We start from the raw sequence: 25,202 nt of genomic DNA on the forward strand, positions 1-25,202 counted from the left end.
TCTAACATCATCAATCAATGCGTCTACTCTGACACAATATAAATATCATATCCTGTCGCCTGTCACAAACACAGGGTCTTCATTAAAAGGGGTACACTCGATTTTCATATAATCCAAATACGTAACCAAAGACTGAGATAGATAGATAAAGAGATAGTTATATAATAAGGAAAATATATACTTGGCCAAAAAAAATTAACGCATCACATTTTAGAATCTAGATATTTAACAACAAAGTTTACTCCAATTCTCGTCATGAATGAACAAAAAGAAGACAAATGGGGCGAAGTAAGCAGGTCACACTGTCGGACCACTGGTATCTTCGTCAAGCATGAATGAAAACATGCTGCTCTCCCTCTCCCTCTGAAGAGAGAGAGAGAGAGAGAGAGAGAGAGAGAGAGAGAGAGAGAGAAAGAGAGAGAGAGAGAGAGAGTGTGTGTGTGTGTGTGTGGGTGTGTGTGTGCGTGTGTATGTGTGTGTTTGTGTGAAGACGGATAGAGAGAGAGAGAGAGAGAGAGAGAGAGAGAGAGAGAGAGAGAGAGAGAGAGAGAGAGAGAGAGAGAGAGAGAGAGAGAGAGAGAGAGAGAGAGTATAGCGTACAAAATCGACGCCTAGGAATGCAGTGATCGGCACTACTGCAAAGCTGCTTAGAACGAGTGTTCGTGGATAGCTCACACGGTAGAGCCACGCTCTCACCTGCCAGGCGGAGTTGTCGTACCAATAAGGTCGCAGGTTCAAACCCCACCACCGCCGCGAAAAAAATTTTATTCTCTATTGTCTTCTGGCACTTTTCTATTCACTTCATATCTTGTTGTTACCAACATAAGTGCCTGCTCCACTCACTTTTCTGAATTAAAAATTCACCCCATACACCAGAGCATACTCAATGTCTCAATCGTTTCTATGTTATATGTTTGTGTTGAGAATATTGGCTATTAAGCTTAACTGCTGGTCAAAATTATTCGCGATGGTGGTGTACGAACGAATCGGCGGTCTCAAGAAGTGGGTGAGAGAGGGATCTAGTAATGACTTTGAGTTTGAAACGAGTGTTCGTGGATAGCTCACACGGTAGAGCCACGCTCTCACCTGCCAGGCGGAGTTGTCGTACCAATAAGGTCGCAGGTTCAAACCCCACCACCGCCGCGAAAAAAATTTTATTCTCTATTCACTTCATATCTTGTTGTTAGGCCGCTTACAAAGGTAAAGTGTAGTCTCCAAATAAACAGTACAATACGCCATGAACGTTTCGCGGACGTGAAAGATTGTTCTACACAATGAATACAAATCTTAATAGTTACAAAACGCAGTTGATCTTCGCTCCCCTTATAATAATATTGGGCCACATAGTTCCTGGAAGCATTGCGCAAATAGTGAAGCAATCCTCGGAACCCGAGGCCTTCCATCCAGTCCATGACCATTGTTAAATTTCATTCATTTTAATTAACTCAATTATTCCTGGCTACTTGTTTATATACATATATATTATTTAATTAATTTAAACAGGCATGGCGTCACATATTTAACTATTAGGACAGGGTGTGTGATAAATCTTCTACTTTTTCAACATGAGAATATGGTTTGTTTTTTGTTTTTTTGTTTTTTAGGGTTTTACGGCGCTGGCAACACATTAAGGTCATATCAGCGCCAGTAAAAAGGAAGAAAATGGGATAGTAAAAAGTTTTAGAATTACAATTAAAACATCCAAGAATAAGGCATACAAAGGGGAATTGGTTCAAATAGGGAACAGATGTAGATTCCAAATGCACACTATCAGTGTACTTAGTTTGAGATCACCTAAAAGTCTCATCCAGACACAAGCACAGTTACCCACCAAGAGGAATACACTCAAATGTTTACAAATCATATATAATACATAAACAAAACATAATATTGTGCATAACAGAGAGATGATTTACAAGGAAAAAAATATCATCTCCCAAAACAAACTGTTTCCCTCCCAGCCAGGGTATCCGCAGGGCCTGGACAAAACCAAGTAATCTCATTCCAAGACAAAGACAGAAAGCATGTTGGAAAACAAACATAGGGGGATAGAAGACACAGTATGTACCTCCCTGCCCACTATGGGAGGTCAGGAACCCCACCCAGAACATGAGCATAATTTCGACATAAATACAGCTAATAACTGATGATACTTATATTACTAAAAATGTAAAAGTCGATGATAAACAAAATCAACAGTAAACCAACCAAATTGCAATGTTGGAGAGATGGACGAGTGGTTTGAGAACCTATGCATATATGATAAGACTGTCAACACAAAATACCATTTTTTTTAAAAATCCAGGACCCCCCTACCCCCAAACACTTATCACTCTAATATGGTTTATTACTTGTGTAAACATTAGCAAATCATCAAGAAAAAGAAATCAAGGAAAAACGGATAAAAGAAATATTTAAAGAATTTATCTATTTAAGAGCTTTTAAAAAAAAAAAATATCGTGAAAAACATTTTAGAAAAGCGGGAGTTGGCAGCGCTGATGTTAAAACTAAGACACAGATCGGAAGTTAACATAGATCAAAGTAATATGTCATGACAGCCGTCTCAGACCATTTAAAAAGCTTACACTGACACTCCTGAAAAACTGAATTCAAGATTTCTCTCTCAGCAGGAGACATCTGGTTTTTACTAAAAAAAAATAGATTTTGACGCTTAATAACATCCTGACCAAAAACTCTTAATCTTAACGCCAAATCGTGAAATTCATTGGCAAAGAATATGTTTTGATAACAATATAGACAAGGCCATTTGAGGTATAATAATAAGATTCTTCAACTACAATTCAAATTCATACTTTGTTAACAAAACATCATATTTTCAACATGTGCAACCTAAAATTTCAAATTTAACATTCACTAAATATATGGAGATCTATCAAGGTAGTCGATGGTAGGAAAATCCTGCAATTCCTGTGACAATCATCTGCAGAGACGCCAACTTAAAATTTGGCTCACAGGAATTTCAGACACCACTTGGAGGAATTTTCGCAGACAAGAGAAGGGAATTCAGATGGTATTTGGCATTGTGTTTATATATATATACTTCTAAATTGATAACGGACTAGAACTATACGATGTAAAAACAATGCCAAATACTATCCTATCCAAAGTCCCTTTATTTCAAATGAAGTAAAGCTCCAACACTTCATGGTGTTGGTAGTGATAATGATACATATGGGTAGTGGTTGCAGTAGTATTGGTAGTGATGATGATGTGGTGGTGGTGGGATTATAGTAGTAGCGGTAGTGATATTGATGGGGTGGTTGTTGTAGTTTAGTAATGGTAGTTATGATGTGGTTACGGTTGTTGTAGCAGTCGTGGTAGTGATGATGATGTTGTGGTGATTGTAGTAGTAGTGGTAGTGATGATGTGGTGGTGGTTGTGTTGTAATGGGTAGGGATGATGTGGTGGTTGTAGTAGTGGTAGCAATGATGATGTGATGGTGATTGTAGTAGCAGTGGTAGTGACGATGTGGTGGTGGTTGCTGTTGTAGTGGGTAGTGATGATGTGGTGGTGGTTGTGGTGGTAGTGGTGGTAGCAATGATGATGTGGTGGCGGTGGTTGTAGTAGTCGTAGCAATGATGATGTGGTGGCGGTGGTTGTAGCAGTCGTGGTAGTGATAATGATGTGGTGGTGGTTGTAGTAGTAGTAGTGATGATGTGATTGTGGTTGTAGAAGCAATGGTATTGATGACGATGTGATAGTGGTTGTTGTAATAGTAGTGGTAGTGATGATGACGTGGTGGTGGTTGTAGATTAGTGGTAATGATGATATTTTGGTGGTGATTGCTGTTTCTATGGGTAGTGATGTTGTGGTGGTGTTGTAGTAGTAGAGGTAGCAATGATGATGTGGTGGCGGTGGTTGTAGTAGTCGTAGCAATGATGATGTGGTGGCGGTGGTTGTAGCAGTCGTGGTAGTGATAATGATGTGGTGGTGGTTGTAGTAGTAGTAGTGATGATGTGATTGTGGTTGTAGAAGCAATGGTATTGATGACGATGTGATAGTGGTTGTTGTAATAGTAGTGGTAGTGATGATGACGTGGTGGTGGTTGTAGATTAGTGGTAATGATGATATTTTGGTGGTGATTGCTGTTTCTATGGGTAGTGATGTTGTGGTGGTGTTGTAGTAGTAGAGGTAGCAATGATGATGTGGTGGTGGTGGTGGTTGTAGTACTTCGCGGTAGTGAAGATGATGATGATGGTGGTTGCGGTAGTAAAGGCAGTGATGGTTATGTGGTGGTTGCGGTGTGTGTGTGTGCTCCCTTGGAGCAATATGACCTCACAGGAATTTGATAGAAGTTGCCCCCAACCCGGAATATTTTGCTCCAGACCTGATTATTTTCCGGTGAAACCAGAGTATTGGCATCACTGTAATCTGTCTGGCTACTCAGGTTGTCACCCAGACGAAAACAAATTTAATCAACTATAACCATTCCAATTATATAATTTCCCCCTTTTTGCTACAAACTCTTGACTTTTTGCATTCAGCAAACTGGAGTCAACATCCCCATATTATCATATTGTGGACGTCAAAGCGTATTATGATATGAGAAATAATACTGGTTGGCAAGACTGCTTAACTACTGTTTCCACAGCAGTGTAAGGGACTGTAGTTCACTTTTCTTCAATTTCATCAATGCATTTGATCCAACAACAAATTTTATGGTATTCAAATACCCCCCTTTATTGTCATTTTCTCAGCTATTTTTTTTTTTCAATATCAGAAACGGTGATGTAGTGGTTGTAGTAGTGGTATTAGGGGTGGTGGTTGTAGTAGTGGTGATAGGAATGGTGATATGGTAGTGCTTGTAGTAGTAGTGGAGGCAGGGTGGTGATGTTGTGGTGGAATAATGGTGGTAAGGATGGTGATGCGGTGGTGGTTGTATAATGGTGGTAAGGATGGTGATACAGTGGTTATTACAGTGGTGGTAGGGATGGTGATGTGGTGGTTACTGTAGGTATGGTGATTATTGTAGCAGTGGTGGTTGTTGCAGTAGTGTTGGAAGGGATGGTGATGTGGTGGTGGTTGTATAATGGTGGCAAGGATGGTGATACAGTGGTGGTAGGGATAGTGATGTGGTGGTTACTCAGGGGTGAGAATGACTGGTCACTAAAAAGGAGGAAATTTTTCAGCGCTAGATCAAGAACCATCCATGCAAAAAGGATATGATCCACTTTATAGATTTAGGTTTGTCTGACAGAAGGAAAGATAGTGTGTGTTTGTGTGTGTGTGTTTTGTTTGTTTGTTTTTAAGGGTTTACGGCGCTTGCATCACATTTAGGTTATATCAGCGCCAATAAAAAGGAAGAAAATGGGATAGTAAAAAGTTCTAGAATTACAATTAAAGCACCCGTACCCAAGAAAAAGTAAGACATAGGGGAACGGGACAAAAAGGGATCAGATGTAGATTCAAAGAGCAAACCACCAATGTACTTAGTTTGAGATCACCTATAAGTCTCATCCGGGCACAAAGAGGAATACACTCAAATGCTTACATTATATACATTAAAAATAACAAATATACTAATACATAACAGAGAGATGATTTACAAGGAAAAAAATATCATCTCCCAAAACACTAACTGTGCATTTGACTGTTTCCCTTCCAGTTAGGACTCTGGCCAGGGCCAGGACAAAACCAAGTAATCTCATTCCAAGACAAAGACAGAAAGCATGTTGGAAAACAGATATAAGGGGATAGAAGACATAGTATGTACCCCCTTGCCCACTATGGGAGGTCAGGAACCCCACCCAGGCGTGTATGTGTGTGTGTGAGTGAGAGAGAGACAGAGAGAGAGAGAGAGAGAAAGAGAGAGAGAGAGACTGCTCAAAGTGAATATAGTGATAGGTACAGAGAGATTAAAGTGAAAAAATAACCGAGGTTAAAGTACTGAGTGAACGTTATTGTTAGGTGTGGATGTGCTTTATTTGTTAATCGTAAATATTAAGTTAACATATGTTTCATGTTGGCAATTGCCAGGAAATTAACATTTTAATTGAATCCTCTCTCTCTCTCTGTGTGTGTGTGTGTGTGTGTGTGTGTGTGTATCATTGTTAAGTACATGAAGATGAAAAGTGAAAACTTATCGAGGCTAAAGAACTGGGTGCACTTTACTGATTTGTGTGAGAGAGAGAGAGAGAGAGAGAGAGAGAGAGAGAGAGAGAGAGAGGGGGGGGGGGGAGACAGAGAGAGGGGGGGAGACAGAGAGAGAGAGAAGGAGACAGAAAGAGAGAGAGAGAGAGAGAGAGAGAGAGAGAGAGAGGGGAGACAGAGAGAGAGAGAGAGAGAGAGAGAGAGAGAGAGAGAGAGAGAGAGGGGGGAGACAGAGAGAGAGAGAGAAGGAGACAGAGAGAGAGGGGAGACAGAGAGAGAGAGAGAGAGAGAGAGAGAGAGAGAGAGAGAGAGAGAGAGAGAGAGAGAGAGAGATCAAAGTGAATCTGGTGATGAGTACAGAAAGATGAAAGTGAAAAATTAACGAGACTTAAGAACTGAGTGAATTTTATTGATTTGTGTGTGCACGTGTATATGTTTGTAGGTCATTTCAGAGGCACTTAAAATATATATGGGGCTGTAAAAAAATATAGATTTAAGTAAGATCAAAAGCACCGGAGAAAAAGTGACTGGTTCAAATAGCTCACAAACGGACTCCAAGATCAAACTATGGACTCCAAGATCAAACTATCAATGTAGTTAGTTTGAGGTCACCTAAAAATCTCACCAAGACACAAAATTTAGAACAACAAATCTAACGTCACACAAAAGACAGATGATATACGAGGACAAGCATATCATCTCCCAAAAACAACTATACATTTAATTGTTTCCCTCCCTGCCAATGAATCTGGCCATGAAAAGGATCAAGCCAAGACAAAGGCAGAAAGCAACTCTGATCCATGCAAGTCAAAAGATCCCACCAGGAAGATAATGTGATAGTGGTGCTTGCACTAGAGGTGGTACTGATTACAATGAGGGCAGTGATGACGTGGTTGTGGAGTTGGTGTTACTGATGATGATGTGATAGTTGCTGTCGTAGTGGTGGTAGTTATGGTAGAGATGGTAATGATGTCATGATGGTTCAGGGGTGAGAATGACTGGTCACAAAAATGGAGTTCAAGAACTATCTATGCGACGATAACGTATACATTTGAATTTCATTAAAAATTTACTGAGATGCAATCAAAAATGTGTCTCGCAATAATTTCTGACACCACTTGGAGGAATTTCAAAAGTTGAAAGTGTAATTACAACATATTGTAGTAGTAGTAAGAAAAGATGGCGGTAGGGATGATGCTGTGGTGGTGGTTGTAGTAAGGCCGTGATAAGGATGATGATATGGTGGTTGTAGCTGTAGAGGTGTTGGGAATGATGGTGAGGTGGTGGTTGTAATAGTTGTGGTAGGGATGATGTGGGGTGGTTGTAGTAGTGATAGTTGGGATGATGTGGTGGTGGAGGATGTAGTTGTATTGGTAGTAGGAATGATGATATGGTGGTGGTTGTTGTAGTAGTAGTGGTAGGGATGATGATGTGATGGTAGTTGTAGTAGTAGTGGTTGTAGCTGTAGTGGTGGTGGTGGTGGTAGAGATGATGATGTGGTGGTGGTTGTAGGTAGTAGTAGTGGTGGTGGGGATGATGATGTGGTGGTGGCGGTGGTAGGGATGATGATGATGTGGTGGTTGTAGTAGTAATAGTGATAGGAATGATGATGTGATGGTTGTTGTAGTACAGGTGGTGGTTGTAAAAGTAGTGGTGATAGGGATGTTAATGTAGTGGTTGTGGTGAGTCTTTTTAAAAAGCGGAATTGTGATGGTGATGGGCAGAGATAAACCACCATTTAGGCGGAAGATTCTCAGCCCTGTTACCATAGGGATGGTGATTATTGTAGCAGTGGTGGTTGTTGCAGTAGTGTTGGAAGGGATGGTGATGTGGTGGTTGTAGTAGTGATGGCAGGGATGGAGATGTGGTGGTTGTTGCAGCAGTGATGTGGCGGTAGGGATGGTGATTTGACGAGTGTCAAACAAAAACTAATCTCCTGAAACAATTACAGACATGCCAAATTGAAAACTTTTTAATGTCATTCTTTAGTAATTTGACAAGAAAATTAGTAATTCCTGAAATACTGTACGAACAACCACAATTTGAGAATGATGATCACTTCAACATTAAATCGTCATGCTTATGCACTGCATAAATGCTTTATTATTATTATTGTAGCAGTAGTAGTAGTTCTTATCAAAGAATAATCACTATTATTATTGCTATTATCATTATTATTATAAACTAAGTATTACTGAGAATCAAAAATTCGTAATTTTCAATAAAATTTCGTAATTGGCCAAAAAAAAAAAAAAGCGAGGCTGAATTCTTTAAAACGGAGAGAAAAATAATAAGTCAGATTACATTAACTGTTACAGCTACAGCTCCATACCAATCTTGGGTGAAACTTCACAGGGATCAACAATTTGCCTGAAAGACATATTTATTTAATTTTTTGCAACCTGCGGCCAGTCGTTCAAATGCCAAGAACCAGGCCTGCCAATCTTCCCAGTGTGTGCTATGACAACATTAAAAGTGTATTTCCTCCACCCTCCCACCCCAGTACAGGGTGATTCAAAAAGAATACGACAAAATAATTACGCAGTTGTTTAAAGTAGTGGGCTGAATTAGTGGTTATTTGACAGAGTTGTTATCTAAGATTGATTGGGTGTCAATTTAACCAATGGTTTTAGTATAACTTCCAGTGTAACTGAACTGTGAAAAGGTCAATCAAAATGGCAACTCCCCAGAAGGTGTATTGTTTGTTTGTATTCTAAGAGTTTTACAGCGCTTGCAACACATTAAGGTCATATCACGCCAGTAAAAAGGAAGGAAATGGAAGAGTAAAAAGGTCTAGAATTAGAACAATTAAAGCACCCAAGAAAAGATAAGACAAAGGGGAATTGGTTCAAATAGGAAACAGATGTAGATTCCAAGAGCACACTATCAAAGTACAATACATAACAGAGAGATGATTTACAAGGAAAGAAATTATCATCTCCCACAACTATAACTATACATTTGACTGTTTCCCTCTCAGCAAGGGCATCCAGCCAGGGCCAGGACAAAACCAAGTAAGGGCCAGGACAAAACCAAGTAATCACATTTCAAGACAAAGACAGAAAGCAAATTGGAAAACAGATATAGGGGGATAGAAGAGACAGTAAGTACCTCCCTGCCCAATATGGGAGGTCAGGAACCCCACCCAGAAGAAGAGGTTTTGTCCCCAGCCGAAGGTGATTTGTGTGTTTAAGTTTACCAAAACAAACCCATTGTCACGATACAACGTGCCTACAGAACAAAACTTGGCATTGACTATCTATGTGAGGTATGTTAAAGACCAAATTTACATTACACAACTTCCATATTGGCTTGATGTCGCCTGAGCTGCTGGTGGTGGCGACATTGAGCATTTATATAACATGAAACAAAAACTCGAAAGTATGTACTAAACATGTCCAAGCAAGTGTTTTCTATTGGCCTTTTTTTTTAAAAATATCACACGATAGTTTTGCCATATTCTTTTTTAATCACCATGTACTGTGGCAGCAAGTGAAAAAAAAAAAGTGCAAAAATTGTGTGGATACACAACGAATTCTAACATCCAAGCCAAATCATAACAAACTCTGATCACTATCACTCAATTCAAATACTCATTCACAGCAACATCTAGTGATTACAGAATGGAATTATCTGGTCGGAGACCGAAGTGAGCATTATAAGACTAAAAGGAGGGGTCAAGAATTCCCAACCATATTAATGCTAGTATAGGCGGAATTGACGATGGTGCTAATGTAATAAATGAAGTTAAGGTGGTGGTATACACCTGCCATCAGTTGAGAAAAGGTTTTAAGATATATAAATCTGGGAGATGCAATGGGAATGAGAAGATTTTTCATACGTGTTAGCTAAAGATCCATGTCTCACTGTTTTGGGAATCATTTCTAACTATACTAACTACTTTAGGTCCAGATGACGGGCAATTCTTCCTGTGTAATATGCAAGGCAAGATAAGTACATATAAAAATGACCTCAATGGACTTATTTTCAACTTGTTGCCAATGCTGCACACTTAATATTTTCCAAAAATCAGATTTTTTAAAAATAATAAAAGAAAAACAAAATACTAAAAATTCTTAAAATCGAAATATAAACTATTTTAAATTTATACCTATTTTATGTTCGTCTATTGGAAATACAGCTTTTCGCTGAGGGCAGCATTGTCAAAGATGTTGGTTCAATTTTATTTTCCAGGCCTGTAAATGGTTTGTGAAAAAATTGTCGGAACTTTTTGAACACGCGAAAATAGACACAACAGGACAAAAATATGGACACAACACAGATATGACACATCAATTGACTAGTCAAATCATGTCACTTTCCCCTACTTATTTATAACAAAGTCCTTATTCTATGGTACCAAAAAAAAAAAAAATCCCTATTATTTGAGGGCCCAGGTCTGAGTTAGTTGTAAAATGAAAGGAAGAGAACAATTCCTACCCTTTTGAAGGATGTGTATCTCATGCTTGACATGGGAAGCTGCCTATCATCGCTCCTATTTGTATTAAATGTTTACGCTGATTCTTTCGTTTATTTGGATTAATTCTTATCGAAGAAGAAGAAGAAGAAGAGGAGGTGGTGCGGTCGTGTGAGAGCTTTCGAAGAAGAATATATATTTCGAAGAAAAATAATTATTTAGCACGGAACCAATAAAATATATAGAGAAAAAGATATGAGAACCGGAGACATGCATGTGTGTCGGTAGCAAAATAGAGAGAAACCTTCCAGTCCGGTTCGACACACTTCTGTGCGTGCGTTATTTACTGACTAGGTTGCGTGTGTGAAGACGACTTGCGCTAACTTTGCGACCCTCACTCGCTGGCTGTGGCACAGTAGCTAGGCAGTGAATACATCCACGTCTAGCGGAGAGTGTAGATGGCATGATAATATTATAGCTAACTGATAGACGGCAAGTTTTGTTTTGTATTAGATGTGACAAATAAAAAGTTTTTTCGTTTTGTCTTTTTAAGTCGACATATGAAACGGAATAAAATCTTTTTCTTTTTTTCAGAGGAACGAAATAAGTCTTTTATTTTATTTTTTATTGGTTCTGTTCTTTGGCGTTACGAATTTTATTTTTACTATCATTTTATATTTTTAAAAATATTAGCACTTATAGAGCAAAATCGTACTGTCGGAAATCCGACAAAAGACGGAAGATTTACAGGCCTGATTTTCAACTTATAACATCTAAGAAGCTAAATGTTCTCTGAGACCATTTGAAGAATAAAATAAGCATAATTCTATGCAAATCCTCAAAAAAGACGTGAAAGGCATCAGTGAAAACCAGCGTTTCATAGCCAACTGAAACAATAAAAATAGTACCAAATTTGAAGCTTTTTATACACAAACATCAAACAGGTGATGTATCCATGGTAAACATTAAATGATAAATGTAAGAAAGATATGACATAATATTGCCCAAAATAAAAACCCCCCAAAAAATCATACTAAATCCTCTAATCATATTTTAAAATCCCTGATGCACCGATAATTTATAGTATTAAAAATGACTCCAATCAATTCATACGGACAGTATGATAGAAACACCAATAAGACAATTTTTTTTAATGAATCGACTGAGCCAAAAAAAATATAAGATGATAATACTGAAATTTAATGTGAAGTGACAGGTCAAAATAACCAAACACAAATGTAGTTCCCAGCAGGGATGCCACCAGGCAAATTAAAAAAAGCCTGAAAACTTGCGCGAACGAGATACAAATCAACGTCAAGGGCTTTGTAGGGATTTGAAAAATATCAAATTTGGAATATTGTTTCAGTACTTATTATTGCAATTGAGAGCAAATAACACACAAAAGAAAGGAGAGTTAATAGTTTTCAAATTGATAAAAAAAGGTGCTGAAAACAAAATATAGACAAATTAATATCAATAGCTATCAGGGGTGAGAATGACTGATCACATAAAAGGAGAAAATTTTTCATTGTGAAGATCATGACCCACCCATGCAACCATAACCTACTGAACTTTGACTTTACTCAAATTCACTGAGATGCGATCCAAAATTTGTCTCGCAGCAATTTCTGATACGACTCGGAGAATTTCAAAAGTTGAAAGTGTAATTACATTTGGTGGTTGTAGTAGTGATGATTATGAGGTGGTGGTTGTAGTAGTAGTGGCGGTAGGGATGATGTGGTAGTGATTATATAGTAGTACTGGTTGTATGGATGATTGTGTGGTGGTGGTTGTAGTAGTGGTAGTAGGGTTGATGATGTGGTGGTAGTTGTAGTAGTAGTGGTGGTAAGGATGATGTGGTGTTATTTGTAGTAGTAGTGGTGCTAGGGATGATGGTGTGGTGGTGGTTGTAGGTAGGAGTGGTGGTAGTGGTGGTAGAGATAATGAATTGGTGGTGATTGTAGTAGTAGTAGTAGAAGTAGTGGTCTTAGAGATGATGATGTGGTGGTGGTTGTAGTAGTGGTGGTCTTTTAGAGATAATTGTGTGGGGTTGGTTGTAATAGTTGTGGTAGGAATGATGATGTGGTGGTAGTTGTAGTACTGGTGGTAGTGATGATGTGGTGTTATTTGTACTAGTAGTGATGGTAGGGATGATGATGTGGTGGTGGTTGTAATAGTAGTGGTGGTAGAGATGATGTAGTGGTCTTGGTGAATGTTTTTTTATTCCGTGACAATAATAGCAATTTGTCAAAAAGGAGGAAAATGTCTCTGTCTATCGGTCAAACGCAAGCAAAGTGTAAAAATAACAGGAACATAGTTTTGTATTGGTATTATGTAATATATTACTATTACTAGTATAAATCCATTCTTATCATTATTAAACATAAATTTACTTATGAGTAGGGAGACTTCTCTACTCAGAATAAACTATGAATTGATCTTAGGAGTTCTATCTCAAAAAAAAAACAAAAGAAGAAAAGAGAAATGGAAAGAAAGGCAAAGGGAAAGAGGAAGAGAGAGAGAGAGAGAGAGAGAGAGAGAGAGAGAGAGAGAGAGAGAGAGAGAGAGAGAGAGAGAGAGAGAGAGAGAGAGAGAGAGAGAGAGAGAGAGAGAGGGAGAGAGAGAGAGAGAGGGGAGGAGAGAGAGAGAGAGAGAGAGATTTGTCCCTCCCCTTCCCCTTCAACCATCAACTAGCTAATCAAAGAACATCACTGGTCGACTGTGTCAATTGTGACATCTGGTGCCATTCAGTCTGGCCCGACGTCATAAAAAACGGACCGTCACTAAATTTCACGAGACTATTGCACATGTGTCAAAATATGACATAAGACAACATAATGGTGATTTTGTGGTTTTGAGGGAAATATTTGACACGGCAAATTCAGCAATTCAGCGGAAAATTTCTGAGAAATTCTCAAAATCTCTGTTTATTTATCAATTTTATTTTTTTTTAAAGGAGGAATTGTGATGGGGATGGGCGGAGATAAACTACCATTTAGGTGCCCAAATGTTCAACTGGCGGTGACAGCCCAAATTATTCACCCGGCGAAAAAGTACTGGCTCAAATCTCGATCGCGATTTTTATCTTCCTCTTTAAAAAAAAATTTTTTTTTTTTTGAATAGTGACGACAGACAAAAACCGGAGGTTCCGGATTAAAACCGGCTGGTGGTAAAAAAACCTGTTCCCAGGTTGTTGGATATGGGAATGAATTTTAAAAATGCATCTATTAAAAAGAGCATATGAAATTAGACTGCAAATACTTACTTGCTACAATGACTTTCACACGCCTGGCAATCAGACTCCCCCATGAAGAGGTAACAATACAAGAATATAATCCATCCAGTTTACGACTACGTCCTTTTTTCCGTCTAGGTCGAAGAAGCAAAGATCCATTGGAAAACAGCTGAGCTCTTGGCCTGGGCTTTGACAGATCAATTACTTTTCCATCTTTACGCCAGGAAAATTTTAATGGTTGAAGCTTGTTATCAGTTATCACAATAGAGCAGTTGAGTAATACCGGGGTCTTCCTTTGAACAATGACATGCAGCGGAGCTGGTACTAATCTTAATCCTATATCCAATATATTTCCATCCGCTGGACCTGGAGGCTCCGCATTGTGTGGCCCTGAAATCAAATAAAAGCAAATGTCACAAGAATGATTGAAAATATTCGAAGGAACTGAATACTTGTCTGAAAACAGCTCCAAGCCTTCAATTTTAAGATGAAGATGAATTTTTTTAACTAAAAGTCGCCGTATTCATCTTTAAGGGATATGCCTCCTTAGAGTCAACTCAGTCTTACTCAAGAAAAGATCAAATCTGCTTTTAACTAATCTGATCTATCAAAATTGCCTCTATAGTATACAAGTGCTTTGATCTTAAAGATCTCTAATCTCTTACAGAATACTGGACCATACTGAATGCCTAGTTAGAAATACAAAATCTTTTAAGGAAATCATCACATAGATTATGCATATTATCAACCTTTATTCTGATCTGCTAACTGTTCTTTGGTATACAATGAACCCATGGGAGATGATTTCTTGATATGGAGTAAAATAACTCCTCTAGATTATAAGGCAAGACCCATACTTTAAGGCGAAATATGTTTTCCACACAATGATAGTATATCCAATTATCAGACCTAAAACAAGACCACTCATTCTGTTAGTAAAATATTGTTGAAATTGCCATGCACAGAGCCTTTAGTCTCATACAAAGAACTGGTGTTTACTTCGGTTACCTCTTTGTTCTTAAAAAAAAATTGGAGAACGTTGAAATGTTTGTAATTGTAGAGATTGCTATGATAAACGTGGGGTTCTCAATGATAATGGCTAACTTAAAACATTAAATTCACCAAATCAATTCATTAAATTGGTTTAAAACTGCCTCATCTTAAAATGGACCACAATAGCCAGGTATTCATGACTATTTCTCGCCACTACATGTACAAAACAGTTTTTGCAAAATAAAAGGCCAATGATAAACTTTATATAAAAACAAATTAAAGATAATCAAAAAAAATTCCCATGCCTGCATTTACAATTTGAATGAATCTCACCAATTACTGTGGTGTGGTTTTTGTAACCAAATGTACAAAGATGTCAAATAAACAATCTGAAAACTCTTGCCTCGGATAACCACAGACCTGCCAACCTTCTTAGAATAAAAAGTTTATTTTACAAACCAAAATGAACAAGATACACGAGAGATTATTAAATATTTATGATCACATGCATGTTGTCTTGATAGATTGTCCCAATTATGAATTGGAATGCCGCGCAACGGTGCTGTTCCAATTAATCAGCGTGCATTGTACTACTTAACAAAATATCAGGAAACTCCAAATGACCAGAAATTCCCACTGCTGTAATAGACATAATATCAGGGGTGAGAATGACGTGTAGATCAAGACCATCTATGCAACGATAACCTACAAATGTGAATTTCATTAAAATTTACTGAGGTGCAATCCACAATAATGTGCCTCGCAGCAATTTTGGACACCACTTGGAGGAATTTCAAAAGTTGAAAATGTAATAATAACATACTGTGGTGGTGGTAGGGATGATCACGTGGTGGCTGTAGTTGTAGAGGTGTTGGGGATGATGGTTGTAGTTGTAGTAGTTGTGGTAGGAATGATGTGGTGGTTGTAGTAGTGGTAGTAGGGATGATGATGTGGTGGTAGTTGTAGTAGTGGTGGTGGTAGAGATGATGATGTGGTGACGTTGTAGTAGTAGTGGTCTTATTTTTTTTTTTTGGTTTGTTTGTTGCTTTAGGTCTCTTCCAACACAATTGAGGTTATACGAGAGACCGCTGAAACAAAAAAACAAGCAATCTAACAAAAATAGTACAAATGTAAATCAAAATCATAACCTAAAGATATCATAAGCTAAATTATAAATAAACGAGAACAAACAGGCAGAAGATTTACAGAAAAAAAAATATCCCCTGTCAAAAATACAATCACAAACCAAAGAAGCAGGATAGGCTAGTAAAGAGAAGAAGAAACGACATCACTATCGGATCGTACACCCATGAGAACATCATAGGTATATGATTCAAGGGTGATGCTCCCATCCAACCACCCGCGTAGTGGTCTTAGAGATGATGTTGTGATGGTGGTTGTAGTAGTTGTGGTGGTCGTCTTAAAGATGATTGCGTGGTGGTGGTTGTAGTTGTGATATGAATGAAGATGTGGTGGTGATTGTAGTAATGGTGGTAGGGATGATGATGTGGTGGTGGTTGTAGTAGTAGTGGTGGTAAGGACGATGATGTGGTGGCATTGTAAAAGTAGTTGTGGTAGATTTGATTTGTTTTGCTTTTAAGGGTTTTACCGCACTTGCAACACATTTAGGTTATATCAGCACCGGTAAAAATGAAGAAAATGGGATAGTAAAAAGTTCTAGAATTACAAATAAAGCACCAAAGAAAAAGTAAGACATAGGGGAACTGGGAACAAATAGGGATCAGATGTAGATTCCAAGAGCATACTATCAAAGTACTTAGTTTGAGATCACCTATAAGTCTCATCAGGACACTAGCACAAAATCCAACAAAGAGGAATACACTCAAATGCTTACATTATATATTCAAAATAACAAATGTAATAATACATAACAGAGAGATGATTTACAAGGAAAAAAAATATCATCTCCCAAAACAATAACTATGCATTTGACTGTTTCCCTCCCAGCCAAGCACTACGGCCAGGGCACGGCAAAACCAAGTAATCTCATTCCAAGACAAAGACAGAAAGCAAATTGGAAAGCAGATATATAAGGGGATAGAAGACAGTAAGTGCCACCCTGCCCACTATGGGAGGCCAGGAACCCCACCCAGATGTAGTGGTTGTGGTGTCTTTTTAAAAGGTGGAATTGTGATGGTGATGGGCTGAGAGAAACCATCATTTAGGCGGAAGATACTCAGCCCTGTAATATACATCTAAGCACATATTATATACTTATTCTACAGTGTATCAATGATGCCCAATTGGTAAGGAAATACTTAAGCACAGACAATTAAAGAAAAAAAAAAATTAATTACACGTATATGTTTTTTAGGGGTTTTACGGCGCTTGCAACACATTAAGGTCATATCAGCGCCAGTAAAAGGAAGAAAATGGGATAGAAAAAAGTTCTAGAATTACAATTAAAGCACCCAAGAAAAGGTAAGACAAAGGGGAATTTGTTCAAATAGGAAACAGACTCAGATTCCAAGAGCATACCATCAAAGTACTCAAGTTTGAGAAAACCTAAAAGTCTCATCCAGACACAAACACAGGTCCCCACTAAGAGGAATACACTCAAATGTTGACAAATCTTATGTTAAAAATGAAAAGAATAACAGTACATAACAGAGAGATGATTTACAAGGAAAAAAATATCATCTCCCAAAACAATAACTATACATTCGACTGTTTCCCTCCCAGCCAATCTCACCCCAAGACAAAGACAGAAAGCAATTGGAAAACAGATAAAAGGGGGATAGAAGACACAGCAAGTTCCTCCCTGCCCACTATGGGAGGTAGGAACCCCACCCAGAATTACATGTATAATAAGATCAAACATTTTACATATGATACTATAAAGAGATATAACAAATAATAACAAGTCTTAATTTTCCAACAAATGGCAATTCATGTGAGGTAAACATTACTCGAACAAATTGAGATAACATTTACATTCATAGCAGACATGCAAACCTCTATGTATACAAAATTATCTCTAAGTATTCAGTTGTTATACGAATACATTAACAGAAGCATAACACACACACACACACATATATGTTTGTTTTTGGTTTTTTTTAATGGTTTTAAGTACATTATGGCACTTACGACTCATTTAGGTCATTTCAGCGCCAGTAAAAAGGAAGAAAATGGGACAGTTTTTAAAAATCTAGATTTACAAGTAAAAACACACAAGAAAAAGTAAGACAACGGGGAATGGTACAAACAGGGAACAGATTTAGATTCCAAGAGCACACTACCATTGTACATATATTGAGATCAACAAAAAGTCTCATCCACAAAAGCATAGGGTCCCACTTAGAGGAAAACACTCAAATGCCTACATTATACATTCAAAACAAATTATATATAAGAATACATAACAGAGAGATGATTTACAAGGAGAAAAATATCATCTTCCAAACAAACTATACATAATTTAACTGCCTCTCAGCCTAGAAATCCGGCAAGGGAAAGGGCAAAACCAAGTAATCTCATTCCAAGACAATGACAGAGATCTTGTTGGAAAACAAGTAAGAAGACACAGAAAGTGACCTCCCTGCCCACTATAGGAGGTCAGGAACCCAACACACAAACCTGATTTATTTACTGGTACTGGAAAAGCAGTTGATGAGATGAACACATTTCTATTTACTTGTGTATTATTATAGTCAACTTTGTTTTCACTAAAAACAACTATTTAACAAGTGATGAAAGTGTAAATACGACGTGAGAGCATTCTTAGTACAAAATAAGCTTATATTTATATGAATAAGTCTATGCAAATCTTCAAAATAGTTTGAAAGTTTAACCAACATAATACAGAAACATTGTAGACAGAGTTAATGTATCAGGGATAAACATATTAAATTTATTACAGAGAAATAACACTTGTACATTATCGTCATCATACCAAATCCACTTTAAAAAATCGTATATGTGTGTTTGAATCTAATAATCATACTAAAGTGAAATCATATTAGTTGGCGAGTCTACAAGTACAATAATAAAAGAAATTATAATTTTATCTGCCTTTTGTCCACATGACAGTAATCAACCTCACACTATGACTATGACAGAAACTAGGACCACTGCAATTCAAAGGTCGATTATTAAGGAATGAATAAGTACAATGTTGGTTGTGTTTTGTTTTTTTTTTTGTCGTTTTTGTTTTTAAGGGTTTTACGGCACTTGCGAAACATTTAGTAATAACATTCTAGATTTACAATTAAAAAGACATGAGAAAAAGTAAGATAAAGGGGACTGGGTTAAAGAGGGAACAGATATAGATTCCAAGAGCATACTATCAGTGTCCTTAGTTTGAGATCACCTAAAAGGCTCATCCAGACACAAGCACAAGCACCCACTAAGAGGAATACACTAAAATATACACAATAAAAAAACATAACAGAGATGATTTACAAGAAAAAAATATCTCCCAAAACTATAACTATACATTCGACTGTTTCCCTCCCAACCAAGGACAGACATGGGTCAAAGTTGGCAACAGTTAACTTCACCTGAAAGTGTTGAATGCCATACACAAAATAACCTGAAACAATCCAGTGGCCCATCAAGCTGCTAATCAAGCAAAATTATGTGGCACTTACAAAATCACCAAATATAAAATTAACTGTAACAGTTGATGCAGTTGTGTGTTGTCACAGATTCTATAAAATGAAAACTGAATCCAAATATATGATTCAAACTCATCAATACCATAAAATGTACTAGACATAATACTGTATGCAAATATCAAAGATAATTTGAAAATATAAATAACTTTGTTATTAATCAAGAAAGCTTACACTACTCAAAAAGAAGAGATGCTTCACATGGAACTTCAATAGCAGTAGTAGTAATGGTGGCATATACAGGTGAACCATCAACTCCCTCACCGGCAAAAATATCAATCAACCGGAAAGACCTGCCTAGAAATTCCCATTCGCCTGCATTCCGGCGTATACAGGCAAACTTTGACCCATCAAGATAGGACAAAACTAAGTAATCTCATTCCAGGCAAAGACAGAACGCAATTGGAAAACATACAGAGGGGTAAAAGACTCATTAAGTACCTCTTCTCCCCATTCTGGGGGATAAAAAAAAACCCAACCCAGTGTTGGATGTGTATAAATCTATTAGCAATTCTTTACAAAATACTTGCTAAAAATATTGATTAATTTTGACTTGAAACAAGGGAATTTATATGTAACACAGAGCCTTGTTTTTTTGGTCTTCAGACAAAAAGAGTTCCGATGACACAGTGCAATAAGCTGATCCACTCAAAATAGGGCTTTGCTGATGATCCCCTTAATACATATGACCTAAGCACACAAAAAATCATTTCCATCTCGAGTGGATTAAACTGGTCTGTTGTCTTTCCCCTCTGTTGATATCTTGGACTAATCAGGGGTTGCATCCCACAGGACTTTTTAAATTTTTATTTTCCAGTCAGTTCAATGTAAACTGATATGGCAAATTTGAAAATTCTCCCCATTCGACCAATATATTTTTAAGAAAACTTATTTGCTAAGCAAGTAATTTTTTTAAACCAACTATTACGCAATAAATTACTTGTTTTACATAACCAAAGGTGATGAGAGGAAGACATTCCCATGGGTCAAAGTTGGCATTGGTCACTTCACCTGCAAGTGTCGCAAGTCATACACTAAAAATGACCAAGAATCCAGTGACCCACCTAGTTGATTTCAAACAAAATTACATAACACTTCCATATCATTTAATTAAGTTGGTACCATATTGTAGATGTTTTGAAAGGATAAAAGCTAGAACTAACTGACACAAAAATTATTCTATACTGGTATCAGTAAGAATGCTAAATGCAATGAAGCAATAATATTTTGTTATAGTATTTAACTTTTAAATTATGCTATATATATTCAATGAAGCCTTATGTTAATGTGGGTGAGTGGTGTGTGTAGGTATGCATGTGTTGGTCATTGTTAGTATGACTGTGTAAATGAGACTGTTTGTAATCCTTTGTTGGAACCAGATAAAAAATTGCCCCAATGAACAATAAGGATACCATTATTATATATAATAATGATAATAAATAACAACAATAACAATTATTATTATCATTATTTTTATGACAATGTAATTAGAGAGTCGTGGATTAATATCTTGCTAAGGTACATCACACAGCTCCTTTGTTTTTCTTCAACATTAAAGGACTGTCTTGGATTTCTGGCTCCATATCTATACTGGAGGTGTTGATTTAATGTGTCAAGTGTTTATAGGAAATCATTAAAATCCCGAGGGTCCTTGAGGCCCCCTTGATGTATATCATCTCATCCACTTGTCATCTTGAAATAGCCTTATCGGCCAAATAAAGTCCTCTTGATAACAAGCCCCCACCAAGGTTATCATTGAACTTTTCCTGTCGTTCCTTTGACCTTTGCTTCTTCACCTTTCACTTGCTCATCTAATGTCTAGATAAATAATCATTCTACTCCCAACTCACCATAATTAATCCTCACACATAAAACAGCACTACTCATAGCTCAGTTTTTACAGTAAAAGATATGCTTCTGGTACACAATGGGTACTTGAAACCGAAGTCGTTTGATTACCTGTTCCATGAATAAGTTTCTAGTTTTATTTCAATGCTTTTTAACAAAACAAAACAAACAAAAAAAATGTATGGCAAAGGAAGAAAGCCTGTGCACAACAAAAAAAAAAAATCCATCCTATAACAAGATTTTAACATTTTAAAAAATATTATCCCATTAAAATATGAGATTTTATCTATTATGAGCTTACGATGCAAAGGAAAATTACACATTGGGTCAAGCTTAATATTAATAATGACGATGATAACAACAATTTTTCTTCCTTACCACAATGTAGTGGGTATAACAATAGAGTGATCAACATCTGATTATTTGAAATCATCAACAAATTCCATTTTCTATTCAATTCATAGAAACAAAATGGAGACCAATCTAACAAATTTCAAGAAGAAATAAAACAAAGCCAGCCGTGACATCCCTGACTGTAGTGATAAGTTAGTTAAGTAATGTCTTGTGCTCAAATATTGAGTTGTTTAGTTTAAGAACCATTATGCCCTCCTTGTGGGGAGAGAGAAAGTTTATATGAATCTAATTAAAGTCCAGTAAATTCATGTCATCTTGCCCTTCAGTAACAATAGGAGTACCATGAGTGTAGCCAAATTCTCAATTTCAATTATTGGAGATCATTGATACACCTGCCTTACAGAATTTTTTTTTAAAACTTGAAATTCCATCTGTCGTGAGTTGATTTCTTTTATGAATGTTTTCTTTCAAACAGCTGTAAAATTACCACAGAAAGACGTGACATTATCAATCACCAAAGTCAGCGTCCTCAAAATCATAACCGTGAGTGTGAATGAAATTTTTATTTCAGTCATCACCTATATGGGTACATTGTTGGTGTAAACCACGCATGAAAACTGAACTTGAAGTTAATAATGAACTTTGAAAAATTAATAAACCTGCAGGTATCGAGAACAAGTGTTTATCTTCACTCAGTACCTCAACAATGAAGTATTTCAGTAATGAGCCAAAAATAAAACAAACAATAAACCTTTTAACTATTGTCTGATTTTCATTCAGGACAATTTCCTTATCAAATGCATAGATTTCATTTCTAATATGCCAACAATGTATGGAATACGATATGATATGAGTCCAGATTTATGTAGGCTTTTACAGCCTTTTATCTGCTCTTGTGCATTCGTGAACGTATTTAATTCGTCTCTCAAAACTGGGCATGCCACATAGTGGAAGGAGGTGTCTGAATTTAACTTTATAAACAGTATTGTTTTTGGAGCATGATAATCACGAATTAAAAGTTTCCATATATTTACTCTTGCATGATACCTTATCTAAAAATAAAAAATAAAAAGCATCAAAGTTTTATCCTGCATTCCCCAACATTTGTCACCATAACATACCTTTCTTGAATACCAACGGCCATCTTTGAAATTATAATGATGGCCTGTCTCTTTCAAATTTGTAATTTTCAAATCGCATAATCAGTATAAATTACCATGGCAAAATGAAGTACCTTCATCAGTACTAATCTGATTGTCCAAAATTAAAAAAAACAATTGTCAGGCCCATTTAAAGTGTACACAAGTTTTAACAAATCAAAAGATCTAAAATTTTAATCGGTTCACCAAGACAAATCAAATAATAGGCAGTGAGTCACATTGCTTTGCTAATGTAGAGTAACTTGTATGATGTAAAATATCTCACGCCAATGTCTGTAACATGTACAGCAGAATCTCGACAATGGATGTGCACTTGGGGGATGTTGAAATAACAGCAGAAATCTTGTGAATTTACAAAACAGCCATTCGACACCTATATATGTGCCATTGAACATGACATATGTAGGAAAAGACTTTTGCTGTTTTGTTTTGTTTCAAAATTCAAAAACATACCCAGCAGAAACAACCAGCCAATAAGATGTCAGGATAAGACTGTTCCCTTTCTTTCTTTTTAATTAATTAACAAAAGGGCCATGACAGACAAAGTGACAAAGCATCGAAAGAAAACAATTAACTAAAATATTAATAAAGAGTGACAGTTAAGAGATACCAACCGATTAATTAGTACATCGAACACGGACAAATTAATTACAAAAAAAAAAGGATTCATACAAACAAAATATAAATAATCATAGTAGGGAAATAATGGTAGTGACAGGTAAACAAACTTACCTGTACTGTGTGCATTTATAATATAACTATCTTAGTCTTCGTATTAGTAGCATTAAAGTACTAAATAAAGTGGCAATTCCAAGCCTTCCGAATACACACCAATAAATGATTACAATTACAGTTACAGAGCACCTATAACCATCAAAACAATGACAAACGAGACATCAAACACCGAAAAATAACACTGGGATTGGGAGTAAATAAGTACGAAGAGAAATCGATGATGTGTTTAACATTTATTTAGTCTTCACCTATCTAGATGGTCCGAGGTCAGATCATGGTACTATTTTACTGTTGTGTCATTTTTGTGTTTTATTTGGGTCACCCAAAAAAATTCCCATAAAACCCCTGGCTCAATTCCACTCAACTCGTGAAAATGTATGGGCTGTCGTCTATCAATAGACAAGAGCAGTGACATTGTCGAAACCCTCTCCAAACTGTAAAATGCCAGGAAAAGGCATATTTTGGCGTGCTGATTGCCTAAATCTCGGTCAATCGAAAAGCCCATAGTATGCCCTGATAACAAGAGATGATACAAACTACCGTAGTAGTATGAGTATGAGACTTGACTGATGAATGAATCAGTTCAGGGAGGAAACGGAGCTACAGAGATGCTCATTTGTGATTCTCAATTATTCCCATCAAATATATACCCATCAACCGACATTGTGTTACTTTATTGTGTCATGTACGCGCTATACACATATTTGTCGATACTGATGACCTGTTAGGATAAATAATGAAATGGTTCGGATTATGATGCCCCCGTTCAGGGCAGGCGCCATGTTGTTTTTGCTTTTGAGCGAGGTCATAAACAGAAAAAAAAATGGAAACACGATATTCTAGCTGTATTGTACATATCTCACCTTGAGCAGATATTTTAGGCACTGCTATCGTAAACAAAATGCCGAGATATAAGAGCACTGAAGCCATATATGAAAACACATGAGGGCAATCGGGCACATAAAAACTGTAAACAAAATTATCGGTCTTGTTGTGTTGAGTTGAAATGCTCTACTCGTGGGCAGTAATATTTAGTATTTAGCCGCGTTGCCTCCTGCATACTCAGCCGCCAAAATATCATATAGTCCCCAATTTCAACCTATTTTATCTTTCTATTTTCATCTTAATGTTAAATATAACGAAGTATCTATCAAAAATAATTTGTATTGATTATCATCTGTTGTTTAAAATCAATTATTTGTAAAAAATTCAGATTTGTTTTGAACGGAAGTTTCGGATTCAGATGAAGTGAGGAGGCCAGGGGGAGGTGGTTATTTTATTTAAATAGCCATGGGTCAAAAGCTACGCGAGTAACTTGAGGTCAATGGTGCGATTTCAAGTGAAAGCCTCGCATTGACCCATCAAGCTCGTGGTCAGCAAACCAGTGAGCTCTCAATGCCTTTACACATTGTGAAATAATGAATAATATACTTTGTTATTTACTCACTTTTTTTTATTTGTCGCATGCACGTGAGCCTGATTGCGATTGTTTGTATAACTCAAGTACCAGTCTCATTGAAGTGCCTGCCTTTCTTGTAATAAATAGACATGCGAAGGTACCACAATAGTATGTAGTTTATCGACCCCCTTCCTACTACTACTACTACTACTACTACTACTACTACTACTACTACTACTACTACTACTACTACTACTACTGCTACTAGTAGTAGTAGTAGTAGTAAAGGTAGAAGTATGTGGCGGTTGTGGTG

General features: G+C 36.9%; 1 protein-coding gene across 1 annotated transcript in view; it reads right to left on the reverse strand.

Moving 5' to 3' along the window:
• Nucleotides 1–24,530, reverse strand: part of LOC144965116 (protogenin B-like) — a 63,120-nt gene extending 38,590 nt beyond the window's left edge. Inside the window, exons 1-2 of the mRNA XM_078900056.1 lie at nt 24,354–24,530; nt 13,794–14,153 (exon numbers count right to left, since the gene is read on the reverse strand). Of these exons, the coding sequence (XP_078756182.1) occupies nt 13,794–14,153; nt 24,354–24,420 (427 nt within the window). The 5' untranslated portion in view covers nt 24,421–24,530. The remainder of the gene's footprint in view (nt 1–13,793; nt 14,154–24,353) is intronic.
• Between the last annotated feature and the right edge of the window lie 672 nt (nt 24,531–25,202).

This window comes from Berghia stephanieae, chromosome 2 (genome assembly GCF_034508935.2).
Source record: "Berghia stephanieae isolate SIO BIC M18660-M18661 chromosome 2, UCSD_Bste_1.3, whole genome shotgun sequence".
Lineage (NCBI taxonomy): Eukaryota > Metazoa > Mollusca > Gastropoda > Nudibranchia > Aeolidiidae > Berghia > Berghia stephanieae.